At 46.0% G+C, this 14,238-nt stretch overlaps 1 protein-coding gene across 4 annotated transcripts in view; it reads left to right on the forward strand.

Annotated features, from left to right (window-relative positions):
• The first annotated feature begins 353 nt into the window (after nt 1-353).
• KIF16B (kinesin family member 16B) overlaps nt 354-14,238 on the forward strand; it is a 717,875-nt gene continuing 703,990 nt past the window's right edge. For 2 of the 4 annotated variants that reach the window (XM_063918524.1, XM_063918525.1), the window contains exon 1: nt 354-923. In XM_063918524.1, the coding sequence (XP_063774594.1) occupies nt 877-923 (47 nt within the window). In that variant the 5' untranslated portion in view covers nt 354-876. The remainder of the gene's footprint in view (nt 924-14,238) is intronic. The other 2 variants (XM_063918526.1, XM_063918527.1) reach the window with 2 other exon arrangements.

Consider the following 14,238-nt stretch of genomic DNA (forward strand, 5'->3'; position numbering starts at 1 on the left):
GTCGACCTAATGACCGCAAGCCCACTCTGCCATTAAAGCTGATTGTTCTGGTCTAACAGATCTGATTGTGGTCACTGACACATGTGGCTTAAGTATGTACACTAGAGAGGTTGATACTTTATTACTGCTTTACTCCAAAACTGAAAAGCAAATATTATATGTAGCAAATAAATAAAAAAATAAAACACCCCAATAACTGGGTAGCCAGAGCCAAATGCTAGAAACTGATGCCCAGCTCTTGTCCTTTTTTTATTTGTAAGTTTATTTTGTTCTTGTCCTGGAAACTACAACTCCCAGAAAGTATTGCGGTGACAGCTGCTGGGAAGCGGCGTCACGTGAAGAGAGACCAGTGATGACGTCACGTCTTGCTGGGCGGATTGGTCGGTGCTCGTTCTTCCTTCCCTTTTGAACTACGTAATTTACGTACCAGGTAGCGTAGCGTAGCCCCCTTAGACCACGATCCCTGCATGTATGACAGCTGGGCATCCCAAATTAGCCGGTGACTCTCCTAGGCCACACCTGTTCTGGCAATTTGCATATGGCTTGCAGCCTGTGATAACAAACATGAGCGTGCCACAGGGCAGCAATTGCTGAACTTGCTACAGTGTTCTGGGCACTTGTGACTCAGGCTGGCAGCAGGGATTTAAAATGAGAACTTGGAGCCCCCTGCCCCTCAGTGGTAGTAGCAGGCATGGGTAGGGATATGGGTGCTCAGTAGCTGAGTATATCCAGCAGGTCCCTTAGCTGCTCTCTTCCCATTAGATGCTCAGGCACCCAGGGAGACTACATAGACCTGGTACAGTATACTGGAGCTTACTTGGAAGCTGCTGAAGATATTGGTGCTCATAGAGAGCCCATTCATCACAGGCATGAGACATGGCATCTGTCAAGGTGGCAGTGCGAGTCCGTCCGATGAACCGCAGGTAAGTAGTCATTTGGGCTATTACAGTGTGTGGTAATGTAAAATAATATTGTATTGTATGCGTCTCTGATGTAGTAGCCCTGATCTCTGTGTCCTATATTCCTCCCAAATTACACAGTTGTCCACCTAGAGTAGACTGTAGAGACTGTGGTATTTATGTTGCTGCTCGATGGCGATTATATGGTACCTATCTCCTTTGATCGTCTCCATATGTTGTGTTTTTGTAGATGTTATTTTACCTATCCTGCAGACGTGGCTAATTATGTATCTAGTATGGCATTAGGACCTAAGTACAATAATATAGAAATCATACAATGATTTGGAAATGAGTAAACACCATTCATATTATTATTACTTTTACAGGATACAGCAGAACATGGCGTACAACTTTACAATGTAGCAAATATAAAGGACACCCTAGTATTGCTCTGTTTGTAGAGGTGACCACACAGAATGTGTCCCGGGATATCGGGTGTGGTATTGAAAGTCGACAGTAACTAGGTCGACAGGGTGTCTAGGTCGACAGGTCGACATGAGTTTTTAATGTTATTTTGGTGTCGTTTTCTTCGTAGAGTGACCGGGAACCCCAATTAGTGCACCGCGTCCCCTCGCATGGCTCGCTTCGCTCGCCATGCTTCGGGCATGGTGCCTTCGCTTCGCTCGGCACAGATTACCGTTCCAATCGTAGTCCACGTGGATCGTTAAGTATGAAAAGGTTCAAAAAAAGAAAAAAATTGTGAAAAACTCATGTCGACCTTTTGACCTGTTGACCTAGAACATGTCGACCTAAAGACCCTGTCGACTTAGTTACTGTCGACCTAGACATTGTCGACCTAGTTACTGTCGACTTTCAATCCGGATCCTGGGATATCATACGAGTCAGTGACAAATAAATAACTGCAAAGTCATGTAAACAACCCTAGAAGTAGTTAATAGTATACTGTGAAGGACGGTATAGTAGCAAACAGCGAGGAATGACAAAGCAACACTTCACACTTTGTTTTCATAGAATTTTTTTTATTTTTAATGAATTGTATTCCGTTTAAAAAATTTCAATTTGCATTTCCCTGTTCATATGTTCCTCAAACATGGCTACATGTATGACATGACAGACAAACATAAAGTAGGCACTTACACCCCAGTGTACCAAAGCTAAATGTTTAAGCATTCTCTTTGAGGGTATGCAGCAAGCCAGGTGTAGTGGTGACAGACTGAACTCTCATCAACGGAATAGTGAACTTCTCAAGCGGTGAATAGTGGAAATGTATGCTTTTTGGTGTCACTGCGGGAGATTATCAAGTCAGTGAATTTATGAATGCATAGTGGTCGAAAAATCCTTTTTTATTTTTTTTTACCTGAATTGCCATCCTGATTTTTTTTTTTTTTTTTTCCTCCCATTAAAAAAAATACAAAGCACTGAATTAATTAACCTGCGGCTACACAAACCGCAGTTCTGTCTGCTGAAAAAACAAAACAAAAGAGGTGTTTTTCACAGACAAGATAGCTGTCCTGACAGTCATCCTGTTAAATAAATAGATAAAGTAACCAGTAACAAAAACCCTGCTTCATTACCAGGCCGTTCCAGGCTACATCAGTACTGGGCCTATGGAGGGACATATGTTCTGACTCCTGCATCTAGGTTCACAGGGCCAATCCTGATAGGTGTGTGTATCATAGGGTCGACAGTCATTAGGTTGACCACTATTGGTTGACAGTGACTAGGTCGACACGGTCATTAGGTCAGCATGAGGTTTTTACTTCTTTTTTGGGTGTCGTTTTCTTTGTAAAGTTATCGGGAACCCCAGTTAGTGCACCGCTTCCCCTCGCATGGATCCCTTTCCTCGCCATGCCTCAGGCAAGGTGCTTCTCAGGTTACTATTCACAATCGTAGTCCACATGGATCGTAAAGTATGAAAAAGTAAAAAATAAAAAAAATAAAAATAAGATAAACTCATGTCGACCAATAGTAGTCGACCTAATGAGTGTCAACTTACTTGCATTCGACCTAAAGACCGGATACCCCTGATAGAAGGGTACCAGGGTTAAAAAAAAAAAAAAAGTTAATAAATGTGATCTTCTGTAGTTTTAAGCAATGTGTGCCCTCTTAGGGAAGTATCCAATTAGATACTGTCCCGTTTTTGGAGAATAAAAAAGGGCGTATATTGTGATTTTTTTTGACCGATGTTCGTTATCGCAGTATCCAATTAGAGGCCGTTTTGATTGACCAAAAAAATGGACCGCGATTGTGCGATAACGCATGGAATCCGGGATAAGCTCCCTATCCCATATGTTATTGCGGCTCCGTCAGCCAGCTATCGCGAATTAAGCATAATCCCCGATCAGTGCCGGCATCGTGGGGAGGAGCGCGCCGCATCAAGGCTAATTGGATAGCCCCAGCGAAACAATAACCTGCGGTCATTGAGCATTGGTAATTGAATACCCCCCATAGTCTATTGGCAAGGCCGCCAATTTTATAGATGGCGAGCCAATCAGGAATGCTGAAATAGAGTTGTTTAGAACCATAGTGGACCACTTTTTTTTTTCTTCTTCACAGGGATACCTGTTCGTGACTGCTTAGCATTAGCCAGTATGATTTTTTTTTTTCACTATTGTTTGCAATTGTTTTGTTTTATTTTAGCACTGTTTTCCAACATCATTTGCTGCGCTATATAGGAAACTAAATAAATAAATAATGAGTCCAGATATCCCTAGGTGTAACCATCCCCACATAGAATGTTAGTGAGTTAACTTAAACATCATGCTATTCAGCGGTTTGTAGTTGCTGTCACTTGTCACTGGTGTTCAGGACCCTAGAGAGCCACTCTAGATCTGCCCCCCCCCCCCCTGCCGGACTCCTCCAGCAAGCCTGTGCCTCCCCACTTGTCAGCACCAGTTTATATACATCAGTATACTTATACTTTTGAGTTCATTTGATTGTGTGCTGTAGGCATAAAGGTTGTCATGTTGTCTCACAAGTACTGTAGCTTATTTTATTGTAATTATTTTTTATTTGTTTTTAAACAGGAATATACTTAAAGGCAATTATTTGTGATTGCCGAGTCTGTTTTTTGTTACATGCTTACATAGACAGATTACTTATTTGGACATTGTACAAATGGTTGGCCAATTGCGCGATTAAGCCTCTATGATGATTCCCATCCAACTTGATTTCCTTTTAAACTTTTTTTTTTTTTTTTTTAAATAAGATAATTGCATAATGATGCGTGATCATGAACATTTTTATGGTACATTTGCTTTTCTGTTTATATAACTATTTCTCTGACGTCCTAGTGGATGCTGGGGACTCCGTCAGGACCATGGGGATAGCGGCTCCGCAGGAGACAGGGCACAAAATTTAAAAGTTTGACCACTAGGTGGTGTGCACTGGCTCCTCCCCCTATGACCCTCCTCCAAGCCTCAGTTAGGTTTTTGTGCCCGTCCGAGCAGGGTGCAATCTAGGTGGCTCTCATAAAGATCTGCTTAGAGTAAAAGTTTTGATAGTTTTATTATTTTCAGTGAGTCCTGCTGGCAACAGGCTCACTGCAACGAGGGACCTAGGGGAGAAGAAGTGAACTCACCTGCGTGCAGGATGGATTTGCTTCTTAGGCTACTGGACACTAGCTCCAGAGGGACGATCACAGGTACAGCCTGGATGGGTCACCGGAGCCGCGCCGCCGACCCCCTTGCAGATGCCGAAGTAAGAAGAGGTCCAGAAACCGGCGGCTGAAGGCTTTTCAGTCTTCATGAGGTAGCGCACAGCACTGCAGCTGTGCGCCATTGCGCTCAGGCACACTTCACACCGGCGGTCACTGAGGGTGCAGGGCGCTGGGGGGGGCGCCCTGGGCAGCAATGTTAATACCTTTCTGGCTAAAAAGAATACATCACATATAGTCCATGAGGCTATATGGATGTATTTCACCCCTGCCAGGTCTCAGAAAAACCGGGAGAAGAGCCCGCCGGAATAGGGGGCGGGGCCTATCTCCTCAGCACACAGCGCCATTTTCCTACACAGCTCCGCTGCTAGGAAGGCTCCCAGGCTCTCCCCTGCACTGCACTAGAGAAACAGGGTAAAAAACAGAGAGGGGGGGCATTTTTTGGCGATATTATATATATTTAAGCAGCTATAAGGAAACAACACTTATATAAGGTTGTTCCTATATAATTATAGCGCTTTGGTGTGTGCTGGCAAACTCTCCCTCTGTCTCCCCAAAGGGCTAGTGGGGTCCTGTCTTCTATCAGAGCATTCCCTGTGTGTCTGCTGTGTGTCGGTACGTGTGTGTCGACATGTATGAGGACGATGTTGGTGTGGAGGCGGAGCAATTGCCGGTAATGGTGATGTCACCCCCTAGGGAGTCGACACCGGAATGGATGGCTTTGTTTATGGAATTACGTGATAATGTCAGCACGCTGCAAAAGTCGGTTGACGACATGAGACGACCGGCAAACCAGTTAGTACCTGTACAGGCATCTCAAACACCGTCAGGGGCTGTAAAACGCCCTTTGCCTCAGTCGGTCGACACAGACCCAGACACCGAATCTAGTGTCGACGGTGAAGAAACGAACGTATTTTCCAGTAGGGCCACACGTTATATGATCACGGCAATGAAGGAGGCTTTGCATATCTCTGATACTGCAAGTACCACAAAAAGGGGTATTATGTGGGGTCTGAAAAAACTACCTGTAGTTTTTCCTGAATCAGAGGAATTGAATGACGTGTGTGATGAAGCGTGGGTTACCCCTGATAAAAAACTGCTAATTTCAAAGAAGTTATTGGCGTTATACCCTTTCCCGCCAGAGGTTAGGGCGCGCTGGGAAACACCCCCTAGGGTGGACAAGGCGCTCACACGTTTATCCAAACAAGTGGCGTTACCGTCTCCTGATACGGCCGCCCTCAAGGATCCAGCTGATAGGAGGCTGGAAAATACTCTAAAAAGTATATACACACATACTGGTGTTATACTGCGACCAGCAATCGCCTCAGCCTGGATGTGCAGTGCTGGGGTGGCTTGGCCGAATTCCCTGACTGAAAATATTGATACCCTGGATAGGGACAGTATTTTATTGACTATAGAGCAATTAAAGGATGCATTCCTTTATATGCGAGATGCACAGAGGGATATCTGCACTCTTGCATCAAGAGTAAGTGCGATGTCCATATCTGCCAGAAGAAGTCTGTGGACACGACAGTGGTCAGGCGATGCGGATTCCAAACGGCATATGGAAGTATTGCCGTATAAAGGGGAGGAATTATTTGGGGTCGGTCTATCGGATTTGGTAGCCACGGCAACAGCCGGGAAGTCCACCTTTTTACCTCAAGTCCCCTCCCAGCAGAAAAAGACAGTCTTTTCAGCCGCAGTCCTTTCGTTCCTATAAGAACAAGCGAGCAAAAGGACATTCATATTTGCCCCGAGGCAAAGGAAAGGGTAAGAGACTGCAGCAAGCAGCCCCTTCCCAGGAGCAGAAGTCCTCCCCGGCTTCTGCAAAGGCCTCAGCATGACGCTGGGACCTTACAAGCGGACTCAGGGGCGGTGGGGGGGTCGCCTCAAGAATTTCAGCGCACAGTGGGCTCACTCGCAGGTGGACCCCTGGATCCTGCAGGTAGTATCTCAGGGTTACAGGTTGGAATTCGAGAAGTCTCCCCCTCGCCGGTTCCTAAAATCTGCTTTGCCAACGTCTCCCTCAGACAGGGCGACGGTATTGGAAGCCATTCACAAGCTGTATTCTCAGCAGGTGATAATCAAGGTACCCCTTCTACAACAGGGAAAGGGGTATTACTCCACGCTAATTGTGGTACCGAAGCCGGACGGCTCGGTAAGACCTGTTCTAAATCTGAAATCTCTGAACCTGTACATACAAAGATTCAAGTTCAAGATGGAGTCACTCAGAGCAGTGATAGCGAATCTGGAAGAAGGGGATTTTATGGTGTCCTTGGACATCAAGGATGCTTACCTTCATGTCCCAATTTGCCCTTCACACCAAGGGTACCTCAGGTTCGTGGTACAAAACTGTCATTATCAGTTTCAGACGCTGCCGTTTGGATTGTCCACGGCACCCAGGGTCTTTACCAAGGTAATGGCCGAAATGATGATCCTTCTTCGAAGAGAAGGCGTATTAATTATCCCTTACTTGGACGATCTCCTGATAAGGGCAAGATCCAGAGAACAGCTGGAGGTCGGAGTAGCACTAACTCAAGTAGTGCTCCAACAGCACGGGTGGATTCTGAATTTTCCAAAATCCCAACTGATCCCGACGACACGTCTGCTGTTCCTAGGGATGATTCTGGACACTGTTCAGAAAAAGGTATTTCTTCCGGAGGAGAAAGCCAAGGAGTTATCCGAACTCGTCAGGAACCTCCTAAAACCAGGGACAGTGTCTGTGCATCAATGCACAAGAGTCCTGGGAAAAATGGTGGCTTCTTACGAAGCGATTCCATTCGGCAGATTCCATGCACGAATTTTTCAGTGGGATCTGCTAGACAAATGGTCCGGATCGCATCTGCAGATGCATCAGCGGATAAAATTGTCGACAAGGACAAGGGTCTCTCTGCTATGGTGGTTGCAGAGTGCTCATCTGTTAGAGGGCCGCAGATTCGGCATACAGAACTGGGTCCTAGTGACCACGGATGCCAGCCTGAGAGGCTGGGGAGCGGTCACACAAGGAAGAAACTTCCAGGGCGTGTGGTCAAGCCTGGAAACGTCTCTTCACATAAATATACTGGAACTAAGAGCAATCTACAATGGTCTAAGCCTGGCAAAACCTCTGCTTCAGGGTCAGCCGGTGTTGATCCAGTCGGACAACATCACGGCAGTCGCCCACGTAAACAGACAGGGCGGCACAAGAAGCAGGAGGGCAATGGCAGAAGCTGCAAGGATTCTTCGCTGGGCGGAAAATCATGTGATAGCACTGTCAGCAGTGTTCACCACATGATTGTAGTCCATTGGGAAAGACCAATGGTGGACATGATGGCGTCCCGCCTCAACAAAAAACTGGACAGGTATTGCGCCAGGTCAAGAGACCCTCAGGCAATAGCTGTGGACGCTCTGGTAACACCATGGGTGTACCAGTCAGTGTATGTGTTCCCTCCTCTGCCTCTCATACCCAAGGTACTGAGAATTCTACGGCAAAGGGGAGTAAGAACGATACTAGTGGCTCCGGACTGGCCAAGAAGGACTTGGTACCCGGAACTTCAGGAGATGCTCACGGAAGATCCGTGGCCTCTACCTCTAAGAAGGGATCTGCTTCAGCAGAGACCGTGTCTATTCCAAGACTTACCGCGGCTGCGTTTGACGGCATGGCGGTTGAACGCCGGATCCTAAGGGAAAAAGGCATTCCGGAAGAGGTCATCCCTACCCTGGTCAAAGCCAGGAAGGAGGTGACTGCACAACATTATCACCGCATTTGGAGAAAATATGTTGCATGGTGTGAGGCCAGGAAGGCCCCGACAGAGGAATTTCAACTGGGTCGATTCCTACATTTCCTGCAAACAGGATTATCTATGGGCCTCAAATTAGGGTCCATTAAGGTTCAAATTTCGGCCCTGTCGATTTTCTTCCAGAAAGAATTGGCTTCAGTTCCTGAAGTCCAGACTTTTGTAAAAGGAGTACTACATATACAGCCCCCGGTTGTGCCCCCAGTGGCACCGTGGGATCTCAATGTAGTTTTGGATTTTCTCAAATCCCATTGGTTTGAGCCACTCAAATCGGTAGATTTGAAATATCTTACATGGAAAGTAACTATGCTACTGGCCCTGGCTTCAGCCAGGAGAGTGTCGGAATTGGCGGCTTTATCGTATAAAAGCCCATATCTGATTTTCCATTCGGACAGGGCAGAATTGAGGACGCGTGCTCATTTTCTGCCTAAGGTGGTATCAGCGTTTCACCTGAACCAGCATATTGTGGTGCCTGCGGCTACTAGCGATTTGGAGGATTCCAAGTTGCGGGACGTTGTCAGAGCATTGAAAATATATATATTTCAAGGACGGCTGGAGTCAGAAAATCTGACTCGCTGTTTATACTGTATGCACCCAACAAGCTGGGTGCTCCTGCTTCTAAGCAGACGATTGCTCGTTGGATTTGTAGCACAATTCAACTGGCACATTCTGTGGCAGGCCTGCCACAGCCTAAATCTGTCAATGCCCACTCCACAAGGAAGGTGGGCTCATCTTGGGCGGCTGCCCGAGGGGTCTCGGCATTACAACTCTGCCGAGCAGCTACGTGGTCAGGGGAGAACACGTTTGTAAAATTCTACAAATTTGATACCCTGGCTAAGGAGGACCTGGAGTTCTCTCATTCGGTGCTGCAGAGTCATCCGCACTCTCCCGCCCGTTTGGGAGCTTTGGTATAATCCCCATGGTCCTGACGGAGTCCCCAGCATCCACTAGGACGTCAGAGAAAATAAGAATTTACTCACCGGTAATTCTATTTCTCGTAGTCCGTAGTGGATGCTGGGCGCCCATCCCAAGTGCGGATTGTCTGCAATACTTGTACATAGTTATTGTTACAAAAAAATCGGGTTGTTTATTGTTGTGAGCCATCTTTTCAGAGGCTCCTACGTTATCATACTGTTAACTGGGTTCAGATCACAAGTTGTACGGTGTGATTGGTGTGGCTGGTATGAGTCTTACCCGGGATTCAAAATCCTTCCTTATTGTGTACGCTCGTCCGGGCACAGTATCCTAACTGAGGCTTGGAGGAGGGTCATAGGGGGAGGAGCCAGTACACACCACCTAGTGGTCAAACTTTTAAATTTTGTGCCCTGTCTCCTGCGGAGCCGCTATCCCCATGGTCCTGACGGAGTCCCCAGCATCCACTACGGACTACGAGAAATAGAATTACCGGTGAGTAAATTCTTATTTTTTGCTTTTGATTGCCAGTAAATATTCTGTTACAATATGTTATATTTGTGTTTTATAGAAGCTCCTTTTTATTATCTCCTCTTCAAAATTTAGATGCCGCTTGGGGTTTATTTATATCTGCTGTATTCTATAACTTTGGGCACAAATGTAGGAAAGGTGTGAATGTGTGACTATTTATATATAATATATATATATATATCACACACACACACACACACACACACACACACACACACGTGTGCGTCTGGATCCTGACTGCCGACAATGTAACTACATCCTGTGTCAGGCAGTTGTGGATAAATTGCAGCAAAGTAAGAATTCTTTCAAAAATAGAAGTCTTAATAGTTTATTTTTATCAATTAACAAAATGCAAAGCGAATGAACAGAAGACTAATCTAAGAAATCTAAATCAAATCAATATTTGGTGTGACCACCCTTTGCCTTCAAAACAGGTTTAATTCTTCTAGGTACACTTGCTCACAGTTTTTGAAGGAACTCGGCAGGGAGGTTGTTCGAAGCATCTTGGGGAACGAACCACAAATCTTCTGTGGATGTAGACTTGCTCATATTCTTCTGTCTCTTCATGTAGTCTCAGACCAACTCGATGATGTTAAGATCAAGGCTCTGTAGGGGCCATAACATCACTTCCAGGACTCCTTGTTCTTCTTTGTGCTGAAGATACTTCTTAATGACTTTGGCTGTATGTTTGGGGTTGTTGATCTGCTGGAGAATATATTTTAAGACAGTCAGATGCCTCCCTGATGGTATGGCATGATGGATAAGTACCTGCCTGTATTTCTCAGCATTGAGGACATCATTAATCTTGACCAAATTCCCAACTCCGTTTGCTGAAATGGGTCCCCAAACTTGCAAGGAACCTCCACCATGCTTCACTGTTGCCTGCAGACACTCATTATTGTACCGCTATCCAGCCCTCGGGCGAACAAACTGCCTCCTGTTACAGCAAAATATTTCACATTTTGACGCATCAGTCCAGACCACCTGCTGCCATTTTTCTGTACCACAGTTCTTTATGTTTTCGTGCATATTTGAGTTGCATGGTCTTGTTTCGACTCAACTATGCACAAAAACATGGGGTCATTTAAATAAAGGTCAGTTGAATGAGTACAATATACATTATATTGGTTAGATGGCTCACGATTCTGGTTGGAGTCAAGGCTGGGATTTGTATCAAACATTCTTCTGTAGAGCTGTGGTTTCCAAACTTTCTTAAATCATGGCACCCTAGAATATTAGCATTTGTTTTCACGGCACCCTTAGTCCAAAAGTATATTATTGAGAACTTCAGAAACCATTATTAAAATAAGTAAATTGTGCTTAGCTGTCATCTAGTATTGTGGTGGTGGATAGGGACCACATATTTTATGATTGGCAGCCACAAGCAGTAGTTTTGCCTATCACATTGACCATACATCAACCTGTGGCATGTGCCCCGCGCCACCCAGTTTGGAAAGCACTGCTATAGAGGATAAGGGTAGAAGTTGCCCATATTAACCAATCCGATTCTAGCTATCATTTTATAGAATTCACTTTGATAAGTGATAGCTAGAAGAGGATTGGTAACTGCAGACTTTTCCACTTTTATCAAATCTTCTAAAGAGGAAATCTCTGCAATAGTCCCTCTGGATGCTATACAGTTTCACTGTATATATGTTTTACGTGTGCACGTACAAGGGGAAAGAATTTTATTTTTTATTTTTATATTAACAGTTTATACCCCTAGGATCCCCATTGATCCAGGGTTCCATATTTGAAATTGGAGGAGAAATATTATAGTAAACATAAAAATAAAATATTTTTTCATTCTTATGCTGACCTCCACTACAGATATGCTACAGATGTACTGTTCAATGGAGTATTAAGCTCACGCTACAGCTCTGACACTCCGATTTGTTCTTCTACATTACCTCATATGGACACTTCTCAATTAATTTATAACCTGCAAAGAGACTTTTAAAAAATGGCAGCCATCAGCAAAAAAGTAATATGACATTTTTTTTACCACTTAGAGGTATATGCAATTAGCGGCGAATCGCGGCAAATTATCTCCGTTTTTTTAATTCGACACAATTCGACAGGTGAATTCCGGCAGGTGGCTGCCGGAATTCACCATATTCAATGAAAAACGGATTCGACAGTCCCGCGGGCGAAAAACGTCTGATTTGCCGGATTTTGCAGCGATTTTTTAAAAACTGGAAAAAAACGGAAAAAAAATGGCGTGGGGTCCCCCCTCCAAAGCATAACCAGCCTCGGGCTCTTCGAGCTTGTCCTGGTTCTAAAAATGCGGGGACAAAATTGACATGGGATCCCCCGTATTTTTAAAATCAGCACCGGGCTCTGCGCCTGATGCTGGTGCAAAAAATATGGGGGACAAAAAGAGTAGGGGTCCCCCGTATTTTTTGTACACCAGCATCAGGCTCCACTAGCTGGACAGATAATGCCACAGCCGGGGGTCACTTTTATACAGTGCCTTGCGGCCGTGGCATTAAATATCCAACTAGTCACCCCTGGCCGGGGTACCCTGGGGGAGTGGGGACCCCTTCAATCAAGGGGTCCCCCCCCCCAGCCACCCAAGGGCCAGGGGTGAAGCCCGAGGCTGTCCCCCCCCCCCCCCCCCCATCCAAGGGCTGCGGATGGGAGGCTGATAGCCTTGAGGAAAATGACAGAATATTGTTTTTTCCAGTAGTACTACAAGTCCCAGCAAGCCTCCCCCGCAAGCTGGTACTTGGAGAACCACAAGTACCAGCATGCGGGAGAAAAACGGGCCCGCTGGTACCTGTAGTACTACTGGAAAAAAATACCCAAATAAAAACAGGAGACACACACCGTGACAAGTACAACTTTATTACACACTGCCGACACACACATACTTACCTATGTTGACACGCCGACTGCCACAGTCTCCGACGATCCGAGGGTACCTGTGAAAAAAATTATACTCACCTGCCAGTGTCCAGAGATAAATCCACGTCCAGAGATAAAATCCTCGTACTTGGCAAAATAAAAACACGCACACCCGTACAAGCGGACTGAAAGGGGTCCCATGTTGACACATGGGACCCCTTTCCACGAATGCCGGGACCCCACGTGACTCCTGTCACTGAGGTCCCTTCAGCCAATCAGGAAGCACTACTTCGTGGCGCTCACCTGATTGGCTGTCTCGCGTCTGAGGTCAGACAGCGCATCGCAAAGCCTCTCCATTACTTTCAATGGTGGGAACTTTGCCGTCAGTGGTGGGGCTGACCGCGGGTGACCCCACCACTAGCCGCAAAGTTCCCACCATTGAATATAATGGAGAGGCTTTGCGAGGCGCTGTCTGACAGCTCAGAAGCGCAGCCAATCAGCAGAGTGCAAGGACGTTGCGCTCGCTGATTGGCTTAAGAGACCTTTCAGTGACAGCAGTCACGGGGGGGTCTCTCTGCATTCGTGGAAAGGGGTCCCATGTGTCAACATGGGGACCCCTTTCAGTCCGCTGGTACGGGTGTGCGTGTTTTTATTTTGCCAAGTACGAGGATTTTATCTCTGGACGTGGATTTATCTCTGGACACTGGCAGGTGAGTATACTTTTTTTCACAGGTACCCTCGGATCGTCGGAGACTGTGGCAGTCGGCGTGTCAACATAGGTAAGTATGTGTGTGTCGGCAGTGTGTAATAAAGTTGTACTTGTCACGGTGTGTGTCTCCTGTTTTTATTTGGTGTTTTTTTTTCCAGTAGTACTACAGGTACCAGCGGGCCCGTTTTTCTCCCGCATGCTGGTACTTGTGGTTCTCCAAGTACCAGCTTGCGGGGGAGGCTTGCTGGGACTTGTAGTACTACTGGAAAAAACAATATTCTGTCATTTTCCTCAAGGCTATCAGCCTCCCATCCGCAGCCCTTGGATGGGGGGGACAGCCTCTGGCTTCACCCCTGGCCCTTGGGTGGCTGGGGGGGGGACCCCTTGATTGAAGGGGTCCCCACTCCCCCAGGGTACCCCGGCCAGGGGTGACTAGTTGGATATTTAATGCCACGGCCGCAAGGCACTGTATAAAAGTGACCCCCGGCTGTGGCATTATCTGTCCAGCTAGTGGAGCCCGATGCTGGTGTATAAAGTACGGGGGACCCCTACTCTTTTTGTCCCCCGTATTTTTGGCACCAGCATCAGGCGCAGAGCCTGGTGCTGGTTTTAAAAATACGGGGGATCCCATGTCAATTTTTCCCCCGCATTTTTAGAACCAGGACCAGCTCGATGAGCCCGAGGCTGGTTATGCTTTGGAGGGGGGACCCCACGCCATTTTTTTTTCCAGGATTTTAACATTCCATCTAAAAAAAAATAAAAAAATAAAAAATATTATTTAAAAAAAATATATAAATAATACTTGTGCCTCCAAAAAAGACAAACCAAGTACCTAATCCCTTCTAATATAAATAGATATGCTATTATCAATAAAAAAAAACACAAAAA

The sequence above is a fragment of the Pseudophryne corroboree genome, chromosome 4 (genome assembly GCF_028390025.1).
Source record: "Pseudophryne corroboree isolate aPseCor3 chromosome 4, aPseCor3.hap2, whole genome shotgun sequence".
NCBI classification, from domain to species: Eukaryota; Metazoa; Chordata; class Amphibia; order Anura; family Myobatrachidae; genus Pseudophryne; species Pseudophryne corroboree.